Source organism: Eschrichtius robustus, chromosome 16 (genome assembly GCF_028021215.1).
Source record: "Eschrichtius robustus isolate mEscRob2 chromosome 16, mEscRob2.pri, whole genome shotgun sequence".
Classification (NCBI taxonomy): domain Eukaryota; kingdom Metazoa; phylum Chordata; class Mammalia; order Artiodactyla; family Eschrichtiidae; genus Eschrichtius; species Eschrichtius robustus.
This window is the reverse complement of record NC_090839.1, coordinates 84676424-84697272: the sequence shown is the minus strand read 5'-3', so window position 1 is coordinate 84697272 and position 20849 is coordinate 84676424. Positions and strand designations below refer to the sequence as shown.

General features: G+C 58.0%; 1 protein-coding gene across 5 annotated transcripts in view; it reads right to left on the bottom strand.

The window, feature by feature from the left end:
- Window positions 1–271: 271 nt before the first annotated feature.
- The window catches only part of DTX2 (deltex E3 ubiquitin ligase 2), a 33701-nt gene continuing 13123 nt past the window's right edge, over window positions 272–20849 (bottom strand). For 4 of the 5 annotated variants that reach the window (XM_068524377.1, XM_068524376.1, XM_068524378.1 and 1 more), the window contains 8 exons: window positions 18759–19395; window positions 12429–12529; window positions 7409–7549; window positions 4918–4991; window positions 3623–3781; window positions 2776–2937; window positions 1461–1550; window positions 272–815 (listed from right to left, as the gene is read on the bottom strand). In XM_068524377.1, the coding sequence (XP_068380478.1) occupies window positions 588–815; window positions 1461–1550; window positions 2776–2937; window positions 3623–3781; window positions 4918–4991; window positions 7409–7549; window positions 12429–12529; window positions 18759–19395 (1592 nt within the window). In that variant the 3' untranslated portion in view covers window positions 272–587. The remainder of the gene's footprint in view (window positions 816–1460; window positions 1551–2775; window positions 2938–3622; window positions 3782–4917; window positions 4992–7408; window positions 7550–12428; window positions 12530–18758; window positions 19396–20849) is intronic. The other variant, XM_068524379.1, reaches the window with a different exon arrangement.

The window sequence follows — 20849 nt, the reverse complement described above, 5'->3', positions numbered from 1 at the left end:
GGGCCCTGGCGGGGCTGCTGGACTGCGCACTGCAAGGAGAACGGGGGCGGGGCCCGGGGAGCAGCTCAGGGCAGTGCCCGGCTCCTGGCCTCACTGCAGCCTCGGTTTCTTCATTTAGGGGGTTGGATGGGCAGCCTGTAAGGCCCCTTCCTGTTCTGACGCAGCAGGACGTGTGTGCTGGCCTTCACACATCAGATTTTACACACACACACATACACACGTGCACACACACGCAGCCTCTCCACTGAGAAACCCACCAGGGCCCGCTGACTTTGGCTATAGGGCATTTATTGCAAACAGAACATCTGAGGTATGAGAAGCTGACCCAGACCCAGGCCCGCCCCTGGCTGGGGGCGGCGCAGGCAGTCTCTCCTCACCCCCTGCAGGGCCCCCGGCACCGAGGGCCCAACGCGGCCCACCGAGGATGGAGGGGCCCACGCACTGAGGTAGCTGCATCCGAAGCCCTCCCAAGTATGACTCCCAGGCTCGCCCAGTTCCCACGCAGACCCGGGCCTGGTGGGGACGGGGGACGGGGCCAGGCAGGCAGGAGTGGCCTGGGCTCGGGGGGAGCACGCCTGCGCCCCAGGTCACTGCTGCCCCAGGCAGTCCTCAGTCACCCCCTGGGCGGCCAGCTCGGCCAGCACGTTCTCCAGGTAGTTGGGGTCGGGGTAGCCGTGGCCTGTCACGTTGCGGTCCATCTCTGTCTTGTGGTGAATCTCGTTCCATACCACCGTGTCGGTCTCCCCCGTGGTGCTGGATGTCCCTACTGTGAAGATAAGTCGCCTCTTCCAGGCCACCTTCAGCAGCTCCAGGACCTGCCCAAGGGGGAGCGGATGGTGGGGAGGCAGGAAGAGGGGGAAGGGGAGGGAATGGCGGGGAGGGGGGAAGAAGGCCGTGAACAAGCGCTCAGAACAAACCCCAGCTCCTGGGGCTGTCCCGGAGAGCAGACACCCACCCGACACCCCCTCACCTCCCTAAGCCTCTTCACACCCTCCGAGCTGTCCCCACCCCAAAGCCACCACACCGGCTGTTCTGTCTGCCGGGCATGCTCTTCCCCAGCCTTTGGAGAGCTGGGAAGTCCCAACTCAGGTCTCAGTGCAGAGGTGGCTCTGCAGGCTGCCCCCCCGCGACCCAGGGTAGAGCGGCCCCAGCGCCTCCCCATCCCGTCCTCCCATTGGAGCACCTGTGAGGTCAGCTCGTCTCTCCCTGGACCCCGGGCACCTGGGACGCCTGACCCACAGCAGGTCCCCGGGAAGGGGTGGCCCACACCCCAGCCGGCCCCCAGGCCTCGTCCCCCTCTCCCTGTCGCAGTAAGAAGGTGAGCAGAGACAGATCTGGTGTGGCCGCCGAGCTGGGCCCTCCCCACCCCACCGCCTCCCACTGCACACAGACAGCTGGGCCCAGAGCTGCCGGCCGGGGGGAAGGGGGGCCACTCCCAGGGGCATCGGCCGGGCCTTCACCTTGCGGCCCTGGGCGTTGTCCGGAAGGTAGCACTGGCGGGGAAACCCTCTGGCGGTGAACGGCTTTCCAGGGTTGGGGTGTTCCGGGCCCTGCAGGAGGCACACAGACGCCGGGAGTGGGAGCCGAGGGGCCCTCTGGCTGCAGAGGGGCTCGGACATGGGAGCCCAGCCTCACCCCTTCGCCTTCCAGGTGGGGCTACTGCTGCGCTCAAGCGACCAAATCAACTGCCATCTCACATCTCGCTCTGAAGACCCGCCGTGAACACGGCGCCCACCCACGACTGCCCTCCCTGAACCCGGGCCGCTCAGCCTGGCGTGAGACACTCCGGCTAACTCCCTCCACTTCCCCGAAGAGCCCGGACCCCTTAGAGGCTGGGACGGAAGCGCCTGCTTCGCTGGTGGCCCTCTGGGCACTGGGCTCTCGGGACCGGAGGGCAGGGCCCGCCGCCTGACACCCTCACTCGGGCACACAGCCCCTCCGCTCTCGCTCTAGAAGTGGCCGGAGCGGGGCCCGAGACAGTGGCGGCAGGCTGGACAGAGGCTGGGGGCTGGAACTGCACACGGCCCTTGCTCTGCCCTCGGCCACACGGTGACACGCCGTGTACAGCTCCCAAGTCCCCTCCCGCTCTGTGGCTCTACTGCTGTCTGGAGTGTTTCTAAATTTCACTTTGAGCCACGGAGAACTGTAGGGAAACCAGCGGAAGCACATAATTAGACAAAACCGAGTGACATCCCGTCAGACTCCTGGCCCCCACTACCCTGTATCTTCCCAACCTGCCCAGGCTCTGAGATCCCCCCCGCGCCGGTCCAAGGCAGAGACCTCAGGGGCCAGGGCTCCCGTCTGGGTCCCCAGTGAGCTTGGGTTCCTGTCCCTGCACACCCCACGCAGGCCTGGATCAGGCCACTGAGCGGGTCCCTCAAGAGCAGTCAGGCCAGCCAGCCCTCCCCACCCTGTGCTCTGCCCCTGTGGGCTCGCCAGCCAGCCAGCCCAATAAAAGCGCTCTTCCTGCTTAGACGCTTGCTGGCCTTCCGCCCAGTACAAGTCCAGCGAAGATGCCTCTGCCTCCAGGAAGCCCTCCCTGGCTCAGGAAAGGGCTAGGGCCACCTCTTTGCTTCCACAACCCTAGGAGCTGGCTCTAGCCCCCAGCACCAGTGCCTCCTGGTTGCTGATAGCCTGACTTGGCAGCCTAGGCACCTTCACAGTGACCCGGGGTGCGCAGACTGCTAGGAGGGGGTGGGAGAGGAAGGACAGCACCCGAGAAGGGCTGATTCCAGAAAGATCCGAGGAGTCTCCTCTTGTGCCGGGGCCCCTTACCTGAATGCCATGGGGAATGTTGTAGACTATGAGGATTGTCCCACAGTCCTCGTGGCCGGGGAGGGACACCTGGAACGTGAACACCTCCATCTTCCCCCGGGGCTGGGTTCCAGTTTTCTCCCCATAGATGGTTTTGCAGGAAGGACACTGCAAGCTTCCATCCTGGGACAAGGCAGAATGCCGTGGACTGAGCCGGGGCCCCTGAGAGGGCACCCAGGCCAGCCACCCCGCTGGCTAGATGGGAAAGAGGCCCACAGGGACACGGGTTTGGCCCCGAGTCACACAGTGGGTCCCAGGCGCAGTGCCCAACTCCCAGGCAGCCTCCTCGCAAAGACTTGATTCCAGAAGCTTCCCTGGAAAGATAAGTTTTACCCCAGAAACTCATGCAATTTTCATTAAAGGGACAAGGTACCCAGAGACTGGCATCAAGTAAGAAAATGAGGTTTATGAGCAAAAGCTCGCACAGCCGAGTCACGTTTAAGATGAAAAGGAAAACCCTGTGAACGATGGACTGATGAGCTGGCACCTTGGCTGGTCCACGATGGCACGGGGACACTGTGCAAAGGCCAGGCCCCAAGGCCCACCACGGGCCTTCATTCTCTCCGTCCCCCTGACCTGTCCACTCCGGCTAAACTACACCAAAGGCAGGGCAACCAGGCAGCACCTGCCACCCCCAGTCCCATCCTGCTGCAGGGCCAGGGCTGCAGACATCTCAAGGCTGCCTCCGAGCGGGCCCTGGGCCCCTCACACGGCAGCCCCAGTCACCTGCTTAAGTGCAACATGACGGGGACGGGCTGCGGGAAGGAGACCCCGACCCCCACCCCTGGCCCCGGCGGGCCGTGGGTACCTTGTTCCCGTTGCAGTACATGGCCAGCAGGCAGAGCAGGTGGAAGGCGTGGCTGCACTTGGCCAAGCAGCCCACAGCCACCGGCCCGAAGGTCGTGCTGTCGGTCACGTCGCTGTAGCCGGACGCCATGGACAGCTTCTCCATACAGATGATGCAGTCCTGGAGGGAGACCCAACCCCGGGAACGCTCACCCACGGCCCCCGTGCCACAGGGGGCGAGTCCTGTAGGACCGGCCTTCATCTGCTGAAGTGCCTGACCCCAGTCTAACTCAATCCGACAGCTGTTTGTTCCGGAGGCTGGGAGCACAGAGGGCTCACCGTCACCACAGCAGAGGGGACGGCAGGCGGCACCAAGCATGGGGGTGGGTGTAACAACTGAAGCACGGGCGGAGACGGTGGCCGGAGCAGCCAGGCAGAGAGGTAAGTACGGGCGGGGCCCTCAGCGCTGGGCTTTACAAGGGAAAGGGAACTTGTCAGACGCACAAGCACGGGAACGGGCACTCGGGTAGAGAGAAGAGAACGTTCTGAAGCAGGAGCCAGCGTTTCCACTGGGAGGGGCGGTGCACCTGCAGGGCATGGGGCGACCAGGGTGCAGGAGACAAGAGGAGGTCGGAGGAGGACCAGATCCCGGGAGGCCCTGACGGCCACGTTCGGGGTTGGGGCTTCGTCTTACACGTCGGGGGCCCAGCTGAGGGGCTGTGAGCAGCGGGTACTAAATCATCATGACCACGTGTCAGCTGTGTAGACGGCAGCTTGGGGGGGGGGTGGCAGGGAGGCAAAGCAGCCCAGCTGTGCTGGGTGAGCACAAGGGCAGAGACAGACAGACAGCTGTTAAGGGGGAGGGCAGAGCAGGCTGGAGGGAGGGGCCGACATGAGGATGACTTTCAGGTTTCTGTCCAAACCTTTACCCACCAGATGGCTTCCTATGCACTCAGTTTGCAGGCGAAAGAGACAAGAGAGTCCTCCGCTCTGGACTGGCACGAATGACCTTGACCCCACCCCTCCAGATTCTCCAGCACTCTCCATTCAAATCGGAGAAAAGTGGTGCCATAGCCCCGAAGCGAGGCTCAGCAGAGAGAGGTCCAGGTGCAGCCGTGACGGGGGTCTGGCAGGCCGGGTTAACCACAGGAACCCTGACCGGCCCTCCCAACAGCCAGTGGGGCAGGACGGCTCTCTGGACGAGGCCAGAGGCTCCTCAGGAAGCACCTTCCAGCAGGGGACAGGCTGGCGTCCTCGTCTAAGCCACCCCTCGTTTCCAAACAAAACCAAAAGCAGCGTGGTTCCCGTGACACGCACCTCATCCAGGGCCGTCTTCAGCTCTTCTGTGTAGTTTTTTATCACCTGCTCTGGCTCTGGCTTTGGAGGCCCTCCTAGAAGAGAGAAGAACATAAGTGGTGTCCCGAGGAGAACGAACTGGAGATGCTGGAACGAGAGAGAAAGGACGACAGGGAGCGGTCCAAGTTGCTGGGAGGGATGTTAGGGCGGCTCAGATGGGAAGGTTAGCGTGCAGGAGAGGAGAGACCTGGGCCAGGCGCAGAACGCTCCAGAGCTCTCCAGAGCTCCCACCCGCTGGGGGCCCGGACCCAGGAGCCCTGGAGGAGACGGAAGAGGGGCAGAGACAGCAGCTGGCCACAGCCCTCAGGAGCCACGACGGGGCCTCGGCCACGGCCCTGCACACCTTCACTCAGAAAACCTGTCCCAGGCTTCAGAGGACATGCGGAAGAGTCAAACAGCAGCTTCTAAAACAGACACTCTGGAGCACATTCTGGCCGTGTTATTTTACTCAGCTTTCATCATGCTTGTAAGAAAGTCTCGGTAAGAGAAGTAAGTTTTCTGAGTCAAGTGTGTAGTGCGTGCCTACCCCATGGGGGCATCTGTGCGCACACCAACTGCAGATGACGGCCACACGGCCACAGCAAACCACAGTCTTCCTGGGCTTGTCCCTGGACTGTGGGGTGTCAGTGACACGCCTCCTCGATTCCTAAGCTGCCCACAGTTCTGTCCCCGCCCCCTCCTCTCGAAACCTCCCACTCCTCTGTGTGCACCTGTGCAGGAAGCCCGGAGGGGAGGCCCTGCACCAAACAGGCCCCACCCCAAGGAGAAGAAACGCCCCCAGCTAGAGAGAGAATCAGCATGGCAGGGGTTCTCCAGGCAGAGGCAGCCGCAGAGTCACAGAGGGACAGCAAAGCGGAGCAGAGGGGAGGGACCAGGGAGACCAGCGCGGCCTGGGGAGAGTGATCCCGGCAGGGCTTGTCATCCTGTCTCAAGGTCAGGGGGAGCTCCTGGTCCTAGACCCTGAGACCAGAGGGGCTCCGGTGTGAACCCAAGCTCACGGCCATCAGCCTGTGGCTGCAAAGACTTACAAGCCTGAGCTCCCTCTAGACCAGAGAAGGCCAGGTGACAGTTATGAGGGGAGGAGAGGGGCGGGGACCTGGTGATGTCAGGTTGGATTCTGGCTCTTGGGCTGGGACCAAATCAGGTCACCTCTGAGTCTCGGTTCTCTCACCTAAAAAGTGGACCTAATACCAACCAAAGCCGTGATCACTGTAAAGGCATTAGCTGCTATGACCTGGAAAACAGCTAGAGGCAGAGGAAGACCACGCACCCCATACACACGCACACACACCCCCATACACACAGACTTCTAGGACCCTGACTCTGGTCACTGGGGAGAAAGCCAGGCAAAAGCACAATCCCCACCGGCACCGGGTGGCCATCCTGCTGGCTGGGACTCTATTCAGATTGAGGGGGGAGGCCTTCTAGAAAAGCCTGGTCTAGAAGGCCACGTCAACTAGGGACAGGCCAGTCTCCAGCTGGACCCTGGGATCCCTCCGGTGAGGCCTGGTTCAGCACCCCTTCCTCTCCTGCCTGCCCGTGCCCAGGCAGCCTTTCAGAACTGGAGGTAACTCTCCAGGAGCCACTTTTCTCAAAGGGGGCCAGCCAGGTGACCGCCTACCCCACGAAAGGGACACCCAAGCCCAGGAAGGCCAGAGCGTCTGCTGAGAGCCTTGTTTTCCCTGGGCAAACCTGAGTGCCTCAGGAAGCTGCCACCCTCTGAGGCAGAGTAAGAAGGGGGAGCAGGGCAGGAGCGACTGCTAGCGGTGGGGTGGGGCTGGGCAGGGTTAGCCCCGCCTCTCCCTGGCCTCCCTCCTCCCCTGTTGGGCGGGGGTTAGACAGGCAGTGAACAGGATCAGAGCAACCACCGTACTACTACTACTACTACTACTACTACTACTACTACTACTACTACTACTACTACTACGTGCCAGGCGCTTTCCGAGCGTATTTACTTCCTATTCCTCCCACAACCAACCTGCCGTGTAGGAGGCGCTCCGCTCATGAATGGGATGCTTGTGTGAGCTCACAAAGCCCGTGAGCGCTGGACACCCAGGACTGGCGGAGCCAGAGCCATGCTCCCTCTCACACCATCCAGAAGGTCACCGGAGCGGTCACACTTCTCTGGCCCAACGATGCAAGCAGAGCCACCATCGGCTTTAGAAATGGCAGGTTTAGAACTTACTACCCACAGGCCCCTCCACTTGAGTTTTGTTAAAACTCACAGCACCTTCCAACGGTTCTGAAACCCCTTCCTCCCTGGCCGTCACACGGCCAGGGCAGTGGTCATCGGGGGACCCCTCTGAAGTAGCCCCACATGGGCTGGCCCTTCGAAGGAAGCGGCGGAGGGCCGTGGTGGTCAGAGAAGAGCGATCGGTGCAGAAGAGTCAGAGGCAGCAAGACTCGGAGGAGGCTTAGCAGAGGCCAGAGAGTATTTGTGAGCAGGAACTACCTTTCATGGACATTTTCCTCAATCTCTTAACTGAGCTGTGACTTTTAGAGGCCAGACAGGAGGCGGGAGGGCTGGCGGGCTGGGGTGCGCGGCTAAGACACACAGGGAGTCCAATGGCTGACATCAGAATACTCGTCATGCCTACACGGGGTGCGAGATCAGACATGCAGAGAGGGGAGAAACGTTAGAAGGAGTCGTTCAGCACGTGACCTCCACAAACCCCAGCTGTGTCCAGCTGGCACTGTCAACGGCCATCAGGACCTGCCGATCTCCCCGGGGAATCCGGCTGCTCGAGGCTGCCAGGGCCTACCGGGGCCGGCAGGGCTAAGCTCTGGGTCAGGAACCAGTGAAATGCCTGGCTGGTGGGAGTCCTGGCCCCAAGCTCCAAAGGGGTCTGTACAAGCAACCCATCAGCCCGTGCCTGGAGCATGCAGGGGGCGAGTCTGTTGCATCGGGAGGGCAGAGGGCAGAACGCCACCCCAGGAAGCCTCCTGAGCAGTTCTGGTGGGCGCCTCTCTGTGCCAGGCATGAGGAAGGAGAGCAGAGGGGCGACACAGAAGGGCGCAGCCAAGCTATGGAAACGCAGATGGGCTGGAGCTCACGGTCCTCCCTCTGTGCTCCCTCGGCCGCGCCCCCTCGGCTCCTGGTCACCTTGCCCCCACTGGGGCACTGCCTGTTTTGCACGCCGCACCTGGCCCGTCTAGGTGCCTTCAGTGCCATCGTTGGGGCGGGCAAGCGGGAATGCTGCCCCGGGCCTGCTCCCCCACCGAGGCGTCCCCATGGCCCCTGCGACCACTCCTCTGGAACAGTTAAGGTCCCAGGCCGTGGCTTCCTTCTCTGGTCCCCTTTGCCCTGGGTGGGAGCACAGGGGTAGCCCACAGCGGGAGGGAGCCGCAGCAGGCAGCCGCGCCGAGTGGACTGTCCAATCCTGTCACTCCTTCCTGATGCCTGCAGGAGGGATGCCTCACTCCTCAGCCTGGCGCTCCACAGGCATCCTAGCCGGACCCTCACCCGCGCTCCCCAAGGGCCTGGAACACAGCACGTCCTCCTGCTGGAGTCCCCGTTCCTGCCACACTCTCAGCCACCCTGCTGTCCACAGCACCCTCTACCCAATCCTCCCCGTCCCTAGTCAGGCTCAAAAGCACCTCCTCCCCCAGGGAAGGGAGCGCTGGGCTTCCCCTCGGGCACCTCCCTTAGGGGGGCTTTCTAGGTGCTCAGAATCTGGCAAGGGGTCTGGGCACAGCGGACAAGCCAGGTGGATCTGCTGCCCACTCCAGAGGCGATCCAGAGCGGTGAGGAGAGATCTGGCCTCGGGATCCACTGGGCCCCACTGTGGCCTCCACCAGAGAACGAAGGCTCTCAATGGGGCAAATGCGCCCAGTGAGGGACAGAAGCAGAGGCCGGCAGCCTGGGCAGCACAGGGTGCGTTGTGGTGGTCACCCCGCAGGAGGCACCAAAGTGCACATCAGAAGACCGAGGCTGGCCACTGGGTGCCCGCTCATCAGGTAATTCGATGCCACCAGCATCCCAAGGTTGTTCCTGGGCTCAAATTGTGGGTTCCCTTGGAACTAAACATCAGGTGGGCCAAATGACAAGCAGGCACAGGGGGCAGATAGATGGAAAAAAAGAGAACAATTCCTTAGGAGAACCCTGGAGCTTTGTACTTGCCCCAACATGCACCAGTTCCCGCCCAACAAGCAGACCCCTCTTCACTGGCTGCCCCTCCCTGACTGCCCATCTAAAACAGCCACGCCCCCCTCCTACTCCGTCTCCTTCACTCTGCTCCAAGAGGTGCCCAGTCCCTGCCTGCTGGGAAGCAAACATCCCTGAGGCCAGCACGTCAGCCCCGCAAGAGGCCAGCGTGAACAACGCTCCTGCCCTTTTCAACGCAGGACCTGCTCCTCTGAATTCAAGCCACAGACAGCGAAGTCTTAACTTAGATGCCCGCAGACCAGCAGCCCATGCCCTGCAGGTCTGCCTTCTTGTGAAAAAGTGTGAAAATCACCCCAGAGCTAACACTTCACAAAAGCTGCGTCCAGTGGACAGGATTGGGCGGTGGGGAGGGAGGCGGGGGGGGGACCAAGAGTGGCCATCACATCTTCCCCAATAGCAAGGGCTCAGGGACAGCCCCCTCAAATTCCCCAAATCACTGTAACAGCTCGGATAGCCATGGCTTTTCCTGCTCTCATTTTGATCTGCCGGCGCCCCTGGCAGGTCCTGCACACGGGCAGGTGTGCAGACACCCCCTTTCTGATGTCCAGCGTTGGCCTTTCGTCTAGTGACCAGGGCTCAGGTCCAAGCCTACCCTCCGCTGGCCCCGGCCTTACCAAGCTGGGCTCAAGGCCAGTACCACTCCCCACTGGCTGACTGGTCTTGGGCAGGTCTTGGTAGAGTAAAATGCAGACACTTCTCCTCCCTCGCAGGGTGGGAGCCTGGCCCCAGCCTCGGGGGCCCACTCCTCCCCACCCCCCTGAAGGAGAGGCCCTGGCCGGGCCGCAGGCAGCAAAGCCATCACCTGAGGCACCTGGCCGACACGGAGGTGGATCCTCCACTAGCGAGAGGGGCGCGCAGCCCTTCAGCAGTACATCCGCGGGCTGGAGACCTACCTGCAGACCCCTGTGCCCAGGTGCTCACCTCAATGTGGCGAGCCTATTCCCAAATCCATAATCGAATCCGTAACTGCAGCCCAGCTGAGAGGTCTCTCCAGACCCTGCTTCTTGGGGGTGGGCGCAGGATCCCTGGTTCCCTGGTGCCCCACACAGCGGCCCCAGCTTTAGGTATGAGCCAGAGCCACGTGTTCAGGCAGGGCGGCGTCTGGCCACCGGCTCATCTACTCTTTCCTCACTGGGATCCAGTTCCTGAACCTTTGGGGTCTGTTTCCCTGACAAGTAAATGGAGATTAAAATACCTGCCTGCCTCCAGGATCGCTGTGAGAGCCCAGGCGGCAGGGGACACAGAGGATGTGGCCTGCAGAGGGTCCAGCCTTGAGAGCTCCTCAGCACCCAGACCACTTCTGAGCTGTGTGCAGAGGTGATCACGGCATTGGTATTAAAGCCTCAGTGACCGCAGAGCTGAACGGAGCTGGGCGCAGGCAGGTTGGGCCCATTCCCCCACAACCCCTCTCCAACAAGACCAGCACCACACACACGCGCACGCACACACACACACACAGGCCTGAATCACCTGTGGCATCGGATGCCACGAGAAGACCTAAACTGGGCAGGGACTTTCTAGTCACCACATTTTTGCTCACTGTTCTCTCTGCCCCAGCAAAGGGCTGATGGCTGAGCAGGTGAGAGACTGAAAGCCTCCCCTCCTGGGGCTTTCCCGGCCCCACTCTCCTGTTTTCACCGCCTCTCTGACTGGTCCTTCCATGTCCTTCAAGGGCTCTTCTTCCCGGCAACCCGCCAGGTCTCCGTAAGCTCACTCCCTGGGGGGCACAGGCCGCCCCACTCCACCCCACGTTGCTCTTCTGAACTGCTCGTCCAAACCTCCCTGGATCTGGGACAGCTCCGCCTGTCGACAGCCACAGCCATCGCCCCACCCATCGCCCCATCGCCTCACAGCGAAGATCCCAGACTCTGAGGCCAAGAATGCCTGGGGCTGAATCCCAGCTCTGCCAAGGGCTGGCTGGCTGGCCCTGGGAGGTTTTCGGAGTTCTCTGAGCCTCAGTTTCCTTAAATGTAAAATGGGAATCAAAGTTCCTCCCCCACAGAGTTGCTATTGGGATGAAATGAGGTACCACACATGCAAAACCCCTAGTCCTTCCTCCTTAATTATGATGATTTATTATCTCTGTCGGCAGCTGAGGCCACACCAGGCCTCATTCTATTCCTTCCCTCTCATAACCAGTCCAACCACCAAGTCAGAAGCCCTTACCTCCATCTACTGCCACGGCCCTAGTGAGTACAGGCTGGCCCGCCTGAGGCATGAAGTCCAGGTCCACAGGGTCTCCCTGCCTCTAGGCCTGGTCCCCTCCAATCCCCCCCGTGCTACCACAGTGACTCACCCAACACACAGTCTGGTTAGCTCACTCCTCTGCCTCCATCTTTAAGTGATGGAGGTTCACCATACTCCTCAGTGTGTCTTCATGTACGATTTTACATTTCCCATAAGTTAAAAAATAACTTTCAGTGGCTTCCTAATACCCGCAAGAGGAATTTTAAAAACAGTTTGGGGCTTCCCGGGTGGCACAGTGGTTAAGAATCTGCCTGCCAATGCAGGGGACACGGGTTCGAGCCCTGGCCCGGGAAGATCCCACATGCCACAGAGCAACTAAGCCCGTGCACCACAACTACTGAGTCTGTGCTCCAGAGCCCGCGAGCCACAACTACTGAGCCCACGTGCCACAACTACTGAAGCCTGCACCTAGAGCCCGTGCTCCGCAACAAGAGAAGCCACCGCAGTGAGAAGCCCACGCACCGCAACGAAGAGTAGCCCCCGCTCACCACATCTAGAGAAAGCCCGCGCGCGGCAACAAAGACCCAACGCAGCCAAAATAAATAAATAAATAAATTAATTAATTAAAAAAAAAACAACAGTTCGAAGGTGTAAGGTTAACAAAAGATCTAGTCAGAAACAAAAGCCCTTACTCAAAATGTTAACTCCAGCCAAAATAGTTCTATGAGTTCCGCAGGGGGCCCCTTTAGGGAAATGCCTAAAGCATTTCGGGACAGAAAAGTAACTCCTGAACCATAATTCAAGGTGATGTGAAAACGTAAAAGATGGGGAAAGGTCACAGCAGGGCACCCACCGTCATCAGGCATGACCCCCCCGCCCGCCCCAACACCGAGACAAACGAACAGGCACCCAGGCTCACCCGCTGGGGGATACACCATCACTGAAAAAAGGCACCGCCCCCCAAGGAGCCTCTCTGGGTTTCCATGAGAACACACAGGGTAACAAGACCCCTGCCCCCCAATCTCCTCCCCCTACCCCACGCATTCTCCTCTGCCCCCAAGTCCTGGCCCTGCCAGACACAGTCTGTTCTGGAACCTGGACCAGGGAGCAGCCTGCCTACCTGCGAGAGCTTGCTGGACCCTGCTGGGCTTCGGCATCTGCACAGGCACCGTGGCGGGGACGCTCCTGGGGCTGCTCACTGGACCGCCGGGCAGGGAGGCACTTGGGGAGAAGAGAGGGCAGAGCTTAATGTGCGGAGCCGACTTAGCAGAAACAGGAGCCGGAGAAACACCGAGTGAGGAAGACACGGGTGCTGCCGAGGCCCCTTTGTGGTTTCACTTCCCGCAGCTGCCTCTGTGCAGTGAGGGCTTCTGGTGTTTTCTTTGTTTTAAAGAAAAGGTCCCGATGAAGAGTATCTGGAAGGAGGAACAAAGAGATCTGACGTTCACTACTCTCAGACCCAAACTAACCAAGAAAGAGAATCTGAATACTTAAGATATTAAGCCAGAGGCCGGCCCGCCATCCTTCCCCTGTGAAAATCAAGCGACAAAAGTCAAACTCCAAGTTGGGCCTTGGGGAGGGGAAGGAACGCTAGGCAGGGACGGGGCAGCGACACGAAAGAACGCTGCTGGGGATGAGCCTCATCTTTTTACAAGGTATTGAGAATATGAAGCTTTGGCTGTCAAGAAACGTTCTCCTGGACAATCAGAGACTCTGAAGACAAACCTAAAAGAATTATGAACTCACCAGCTTCATCAAAAGGAGGGCTCTGTGGTTCCCCGCAGAGCGGAAGTCCAGCAGAAACCACTCTGAGTGGTCCAGACCAATACCACCAGTAATAGGACCAACCAACATCAGGAACCCCAAGAGAAGATGCTTCGAGAAGGAAATAACACCCCTTTTGGGGTTCCTGCCAAAACGGCATAACCTCAGTCCAATCATGAGAAAACGTCTGACGAACCCAAATTAAGGGCCATTTGACAAAAGTAACTCTTCCAAAGTGTCAAGGTTATGGAAGATGAAGAAAGACTGAGGAACTGTTTTACCCACAAGAGGAGGAACAGGTGGAGGAGGAGGAGGAGAAATGACAACTGGATGCAAAGTGGGATCGTGGGACAGAAAGAGAACAGCAGAGGAAAAACTGATGAAAGTGGGCAAGTCTTTAGCTAACAGTCCTGCACCAGCGGTGAGCCTCTGGTTCTGACAACCGCACCATGTTTATGAAAGACGTTAACGCAAGAAGTCAAGGAAGGGGGATGGGGAAACTCTGTACTATTTCTGTGACTTTTCTGTAAATCCAAAATTAGTTCAAAATAAAGGGAATTATTTTTTCAATGAAGGTCTTGCTTCCCACAGTGACTAATTCCAGGTCTCTCACTTGGTTTTAAGCCGTTATATTTTTAAACGGTAATAAATCCACGCCATTATGGTTTCAGGGAGCCCTGCCCTGGGGACAGTTGGCGTAGATGGCCCGACATGCCTGCCACCTCCTCCCCCTCCCGGTGACTGCGTCCTCCAATCCAGCACTGCTCATGTTCAAGGTGATGCAGTGGGAAGGGTTATGAAACCCTTCCACGCAGTCCCTCCACTGGAGCTCCCCAAGGACAGGCCCTGGGCATGTTCCTCTCTGTTCCACTGGGCCCAGCCTGGATCCAGGAGCTGGGAAGGTGCTCAGGAAATGATGGACGCCTCCAGTCTGATGTGCTACCCTTACAACGGTCGGCAAACCAGCAACCACCTGGTTACGGCAAATGCTTCTGGAAGCTGCCCAGATCCTTCCCTACTGCCGGCCTTGGGTCACGGGTCCCACTGGTGGACACAATAGGGAGCTGCTGGTTCTGATCCAAATCAGAAAATTTCACACTGGCTGGTACTGGTTTTCATTTCTGGACTATTCTCCCCAAACAGAATAACCTGTGCGGCCACGCTTCCTGCCACCCTTATCTACCCTCAGCCCCAAGAGGACAATGGAACTGGATCAGGGTGCTCTGATAATGCGGGGGGGGGGGGAGCGGGGAGGGGCTAGGCGTGCAGGACACTAGGGTTAAGGTTTTAGCCCCACTAAACTCTGTTTAATTTGAAGCCACGCCCCACCCCCTTCCTGAGCCTGTTTCTTCAATTCTCAAGTTCTAGAAGCGAAGAATTTGAGAAGATACAGCCCTTGGAGGCATCCTTCATCTCCCAGGCCAACCCGACAGGGAGCACTAAGCTTGAGCCCGTAACCGGGAAGCTGGAAAGCCGAAGCCTGGCTCTGCCACTGCACTGGGCTACTCAGCGGGCTGGGCATCACTGGCCCAGCGGGGGTCCGAGAAGCGGGATCCTCCCTTGCTGGGGAGAGGCACGTATCTGGGGGAGAAGGCCTAGGTTCTAGAGCAGAAAGCAGACAGGCGGTAAGGCTTCCAATGAGCAGCTCACCCTGGAACTGGGACCAGGAACCACGACTAAGTTCAATCTGCCTAGGGGTCTCACGATGTTGTCACTTCCCCCGTGACTTTCCCCAGCTCCTCCCCCATACATTTCTCTGCTGTGGTCAGAAGGGACAGAGCAGTAAAAGGATCCAGTGGGTCCCAAGATGGGGACTCTCAGGGGTGGACAGAACCTCAGAGGTCGCTGATCTCCCTGCACCGTCCTCTAAAGGGCTCAGACTGGCAGAATGGTCCCAGATGTGGGGGCACCATATGCCCATGAAGTGCCCTTCCGAGAGTTCCCTCCCACCTGCCTCACGCACCCCTCCTGCCTGCTGGGTTCCTGGCTCTACCTACTAGGCCCTCCCTGCCTTGCCTGTCTGGGACCATCTCCAGGAGCTTCCAAGTGGAGCTGGGAACACGAGACAGGAAGATTTCTAGTCTTCTCCAGACAGGACTGGACAGTCCCAAACAGGGGGCAGAGCGAGAAGGCCGGACAGTGAGGCACACAGAGCCTTCCTCCAGCTCCCCACGGGCTGCCACCCACCGGGGAACCTCTCAGCATGCGCAGTACAAGAAGCACACGGTGTGGAGCCTGGCGACCCCCTTCCAGCCCCCGCAGCGCTTAAAAGCTGGGTGCCTTAGTGCATGTCGAGTCCCCTTTCTGAGCTTTACTTTCTCTCCCTGTAAGATGCGAATAATTCCCAAAGACCACCAGGGTGTCTGCGAGGCTCGATCTGCAGCACGATCCAAATGCCCACTGTTTCCCAGGTCTCAGCGGAGCAAGGCGGCTCCGGAAGAGCTGCAGGGCCCTCACCAAATCCTGAAAACCACAGCCCTATCAGAGCAAAAGGAAACTTCAGAAACTGACCCGCCCAATTCCGTAACCTTCAGAGAGGAAAAGAGAGACGCAGAAAGAGAACAGAGTGGAGCCGAGGGCCTACAGCGAGTCAGGGGCAAGGACCCACTGGAACCCAGGACCCCAATCCCACAAGTCTGAAGAGCCTGGCCGATACTGGGAGGGAGCGGGGTGCTTTCAGAGGCTGGGAGAACAGCAGTAGCAAGAACAGAGCTGACGAAAGCAAACTTTCTGCTTAGGGGTCTCACGATGAGAGCCGTTTTCCTAGGCCGGGTTAGTGCAGGGACAAAGCACCCCGAGGCCTAGCCACAGCAAAGCTGCAATAGAGGGCTGGTCCTAAGCACCACCCCGAGTCATCAGAGTGCTAAACCAGCCGGCACACCCTCTATTAAAGAATGTGTGAGTGACACATTTTGGAAAGTTTTCCATCCAACTTCACTGAAACACAAGTTTTGGTGCTTAAAGGGATAAACTTCAGCTACTAGGAAATGTACTTAAACCCAGCGGCTCAGTGACAAATCACGTATCTTCTAGATGGATTACTGCCTGCTCGGAAAGGCTCCTGGGGCACCAGGCAAATCAGTCAGCCGAGGTTTTACCCAGATTGAGCAAGCAGTGATTTGAAACTATGTGGGTTACAAAAAAAAAAAAAAACCCACATGGGTTCCACAAATTTTGATTTCACTCACTCACATGTCCTTCCCAGCAGCTACCAGTAAACACTTTCTCCTCCACACACACGGTAACCTTCACCTGATGCTGCTGACATTCACTTGGCTTTGAGAACTATACCACAGCCGCTAGAAGACTAAGGTGCCAGGTGCTTTCAAATCCTTCCGGCCCTGCTGGGTTAAGAGGTCAGGGATTTATTAAACCCCCTCTGGCTCTACAACAGCCATTAGAGAAGGGTTAACTGCAGAGGACCACACTACAAATTAGACAGGAAAACACTGGCCCCTGCGAGTGAATGTCACCCCTCCCAGCTCCTGAGGAGCTGCAGGAGGTCCAGGTGAACACCCCCTTCAGGCGGCAGGCCCCCCTCTGAGGCTGTTTCACCTGCCAGAGCCTGCCGGCCCGGCTCCCTCCTGGTTTACAACGCAGGGCAGCAGGGTAAGCAACATGCACGACCCAGCAGCAAAGGTAAGGCCATCTGGCCCGGCAGCCTTCCATTCTGTAATTGGCCTGGATGGTACTGGCGGGACCCACCTCAGCAGCCTCTTGGGCCCTCAGGCTGGGGAGGGGAGACCCCAGAGAATTATCAGGGGAGACTGATGGGCGCCCCATACCAGAAGAAAGCAACAAAGCCCATGAAGTCGCCTGGCTCAATCCCAAAATCCCAGCTCTAGAACCATCTAGAAATTTGCTGCAGTTAATTTGTAAGAACATAAGCCCCAGGAGGCTAGGCAAAGCCGACCTAGTCATAAAAGCAGCTCCAGCCTTGCTGATAACCCTTCTGGGCTGGCAAACGTGACATGTTTTTCTCTAAAACAGACTGACTCACATACTGGAAGAGGCCTCACAGAGCACTGGGAGGGACTGGGTTGGCACAGAGCCCAGCTTGCTTATGTCTCTGTGCAAGCCCACAGAGAAGGCCCAGGCCATACCTCCCTGTGCTCCCAATTCCCAGAGAGATCTCAGATCCACGTGCCCCAACTCCTGGAGGACACGCAGGAAGACACCCGGACCCAGGGGGCCCATCCCCTCCTCTGTGTACTGGCGGCTTCTGCACGCACCCCTCAGGACGCCCTCTGCCTTCCTCTCACTCTGCCTTTCAGACAGCTTCAAGAATTCCACGTGGGGAGTTCCCTGGTGGCCTAGTGGTCAGGATTTAGAGCTTTCACTGTGGAGGCCCGGGTTAGATCCCTGGTCGGGGAACCATCCCACAGGCCACGCGGCGTGGCCAAAATACAAAAAAATAATAATTAAAAAAAATTTTTTTTCAAAAAAAAAATACTCCACATGCCCCACATGGGGCCTGGGTTTGATCCCAGCTCTGCCACTTCCTGGCTGTGCTGCCAACCTCGTCAGCCTCAATGTTCTCCCCTGAAGGCTGGGGACACCCCCTACCATATGGCCATTGGGAGGATTCACGAAATCACCCACACAGCCTGCTGAACAGGGCCCGGCTATAACACGTGCTTGGTGAGTGACAGCTGTCACTGTCTTATCGAAGCTGGAAGGGTCCTCTGAAACCTAACTAGAAAAAATACTAGAGGCCTGAGAAGCTGCCAAGGAGGTCTCGGCCACACGGGGACGCTTCGGCCCTCCCCGTGGTCAGGGGAGCCGGTGGGTGGGCTTGGGTGAGTGAGGCGGCACCAAGATGCTGACTCCCAGGGAAACAGGGTGGCCACAGGCCCACACATCCAGTCACCACCCGCCCAGGTCACCCTCTCTCAGAAATCAGCCCCCCTCCCGGCTAACACTCTGAGTACTCAAAATGTTCTCCAGGCCCCAGACCCTCAATAATAATCAATGACGAGGCCCCTGGTCAGTGACAGGTCTCTGAGCATGCCAGATGCACCCACCACTGGCCACTCAGGGGTTTCCCCACTTTAAAGTGCCACCTGGTCTGGACGGGGCCCATTTCATCACCTTTCTCAGGGTGCCCTATGAGGCATGGACTGTACCAGCACAGCAGCTGCCCTATGTCACCTGCTGCCACCCCCAACATGCTCAGCACTTTGCTCTCTCCTCAACCAACTTTTAAGCACCAAAACTGGGCTCACAGCCTTCCCTGGATGAGACCGTGGGCTTAGGGAGAGGGCTGAACCTTCCATGTCTGTGACTTCAGGGCCGGGCACACAGACGGAGTCAGAGAAATGTCCTCAGGTACCCGGCCCCAGCTACGTGGCACACAGGCACAGCCAAAAAAATCTTTAATTGCTCAGAGAGCCCAATTCTCCTGAGTCAATGAAAGGATCACTGGTTTTAACCCATGTGGCAACTACCAGCACTCAAGTGCCAGAAGTCACTTAGGCTCCCCGGGACACAAGGCTGTGGACAGCGTGGCACCTCGGCACCACGTGACACATGCAAAGGAGATGACATAGCAGGGACAGCCGAGGAGGCAGGTGCCGAGTCTGCAGGCATTTGGGGGGAGTCTTCCCAGCTAAAGAAGAGCAGAAACCCAAGCCCGCTGACAAGGCATGCGGGTGGACAAAACGACCATCCGCGTAACACAAGATACCTGGCTGCGCCGGCAGCGGAAGGTCCTGGGGGCTGGTGCTGAGGTCCCAGGTGGGAGAGGCTGGAGCGGTAGAGGGGCTGGTTTCCCAGGGAGGGCAGCGCCCCAGCCCAGAGGTTGGCGGTGCTCAGCCTGGGCGCAGACCTGGCCCCAGAGAGTGAGGGTTTGTTGTACGGAGCAAAGGCCTGGTGGGCCCCCAAAACAACGGCGGTCCTGTGGGGTGGCTGGGGGACTGGGTAGGCGGGAAGGCTGGTCATGGAGTGGCGGTAGCGGCCTGACACGGGGCCGGCTGCACCGCCGCCGAGGCACTGATGGCAAGAGCAGGCCACTCCCGTGTGGCCCGGTGGAGCGATGACAGTGGTCACTGGGTACGGGGGCCCTGCCTGGCGCCGCACGCTCCGGCAGAAGCTGGAAGTCTTGTTGGTCTGCGTGTGGGTGGCGTAGTTGACGGTGTAGTTGTACCCCAGGGGAGCCAAGTCCATGAGCTGGTTGCCCCTGGCCACCTGCTGCTCCAGGTAGTCGCAGACGCTGGCTTCATACGCCGTCCAGGAGCCGTCGTCACTCAGCCACTCCCAGACGATGCCCAGGCCCGGGGCCGAGTGCTGGGGAAATAGGTGCCTCCGCACAGCCCGCATGGTGCCTGTTTTAAAAGGAGTGTTGCACATATAAAGTTCATCTGCTAGCCACTCACCACCTCCCAAAAAAAGGGAGTTTAAAAATTCTTTTTTTCCTACAACCAAAATAAAACATGATCACGGTGTATATATGGGTCATGTTGCTGTCTGACCTAAAGGCTGACATTGATTATTCTCTCCAAATTTGGGGTGAAGGGTAGAGAGCTCTCTCTATGCAAAGAAACTGTGGATCAAAGGGATCAAGTGGCAGACAGGGACCAGCGCTTCTCAGCAGGAGTGAGGGATGCTGGACGCTTAGGTCAAAGACCAGCTGTGGCTCAAAATATTCCTAAGGGTGAAACCTATGTAGCCTGACTTAAAAAACTGAAAACAAAATGTCTGAAGAAAATTAAATCATCCATAATCCAACCACCAAGAGGAAAGCACACGATGTATATTGTATATTGTAACATATTCCTTCCGGTCTGGTCTCCTAGGCATGTATATTTAGGTGTAGCTGACAATCATACTGAAAAATTTTCCTGTTTTCATGTATTATGCCATAAGTATTTCTTATGTCTCTAAAACTTTGTAAAACTCTTTATTAACTGTTACACAGTTCTCTTACATGGATGTACGTAGATTCCCTTGGACTTCCCAGGTAGCAACTATTAGGAAACACCTGTGGTTAGCTTATATTAATAAACCAAACCTGACGATTCAGGAGAGAAAGAAAAAAATCAATTTGGGCCATGCTTCCAACAGTACTTTTCAAAAGGTGATCACTGCGATTACCTTCTACCTGGTCTCCCGACCTCAGCAGCCAGTGGGATACTCTTAACCCCCAAATCAGATTACGTCACTCCTCTGCCCAAATCTTCCCAGGGTTCCTCCTTTCAGAAGAAAAGTCGAAGCTCCTCAAGGGATGGAAAAGCCCTGCACGACCTGCCCCTCCCTCCTGACCTGTCCCCAGCCCTTCCTGATGACCAGGCCACCTAAGCTCAAACTTCAAAACAACCTCTCGGGCTTCCCTGGCGGCACAGTGGTTGAGAATCTGCCTGCCAATGCAGGGGACACGGGTTCGAGCCCTGGTCTGGGAAGATCCCACATGCCGCGGAGCAACTAGGCCCGTGAGCCACAATTACTAAGCCTGCGCGTCTGGAGCCTGTGCTCCACAACAAGAGAGGCCGCGATAGTGAGAGGCCCGCGCACCGTGATGAAGAACGGCCCCCACTTGCCACAATTAGAGAAAGCCCTCGCACAGAAACGAAGACCCAACACAGCCATAAATATAGATAAATAAATAAATAAAGAACAGCAAACTTTAAAAAAAAAAAAAAGAATAACTTTAAAAAACAAACAAAAAAAAACCCTCTCCCTGCGCTTTACACATCCATTCCCTGATAAACACTCATTGCTACCTAACTCATACACAGTTCACGAATCATTTATCTTATGCGCTGCCTTTCTCAGTGACTGC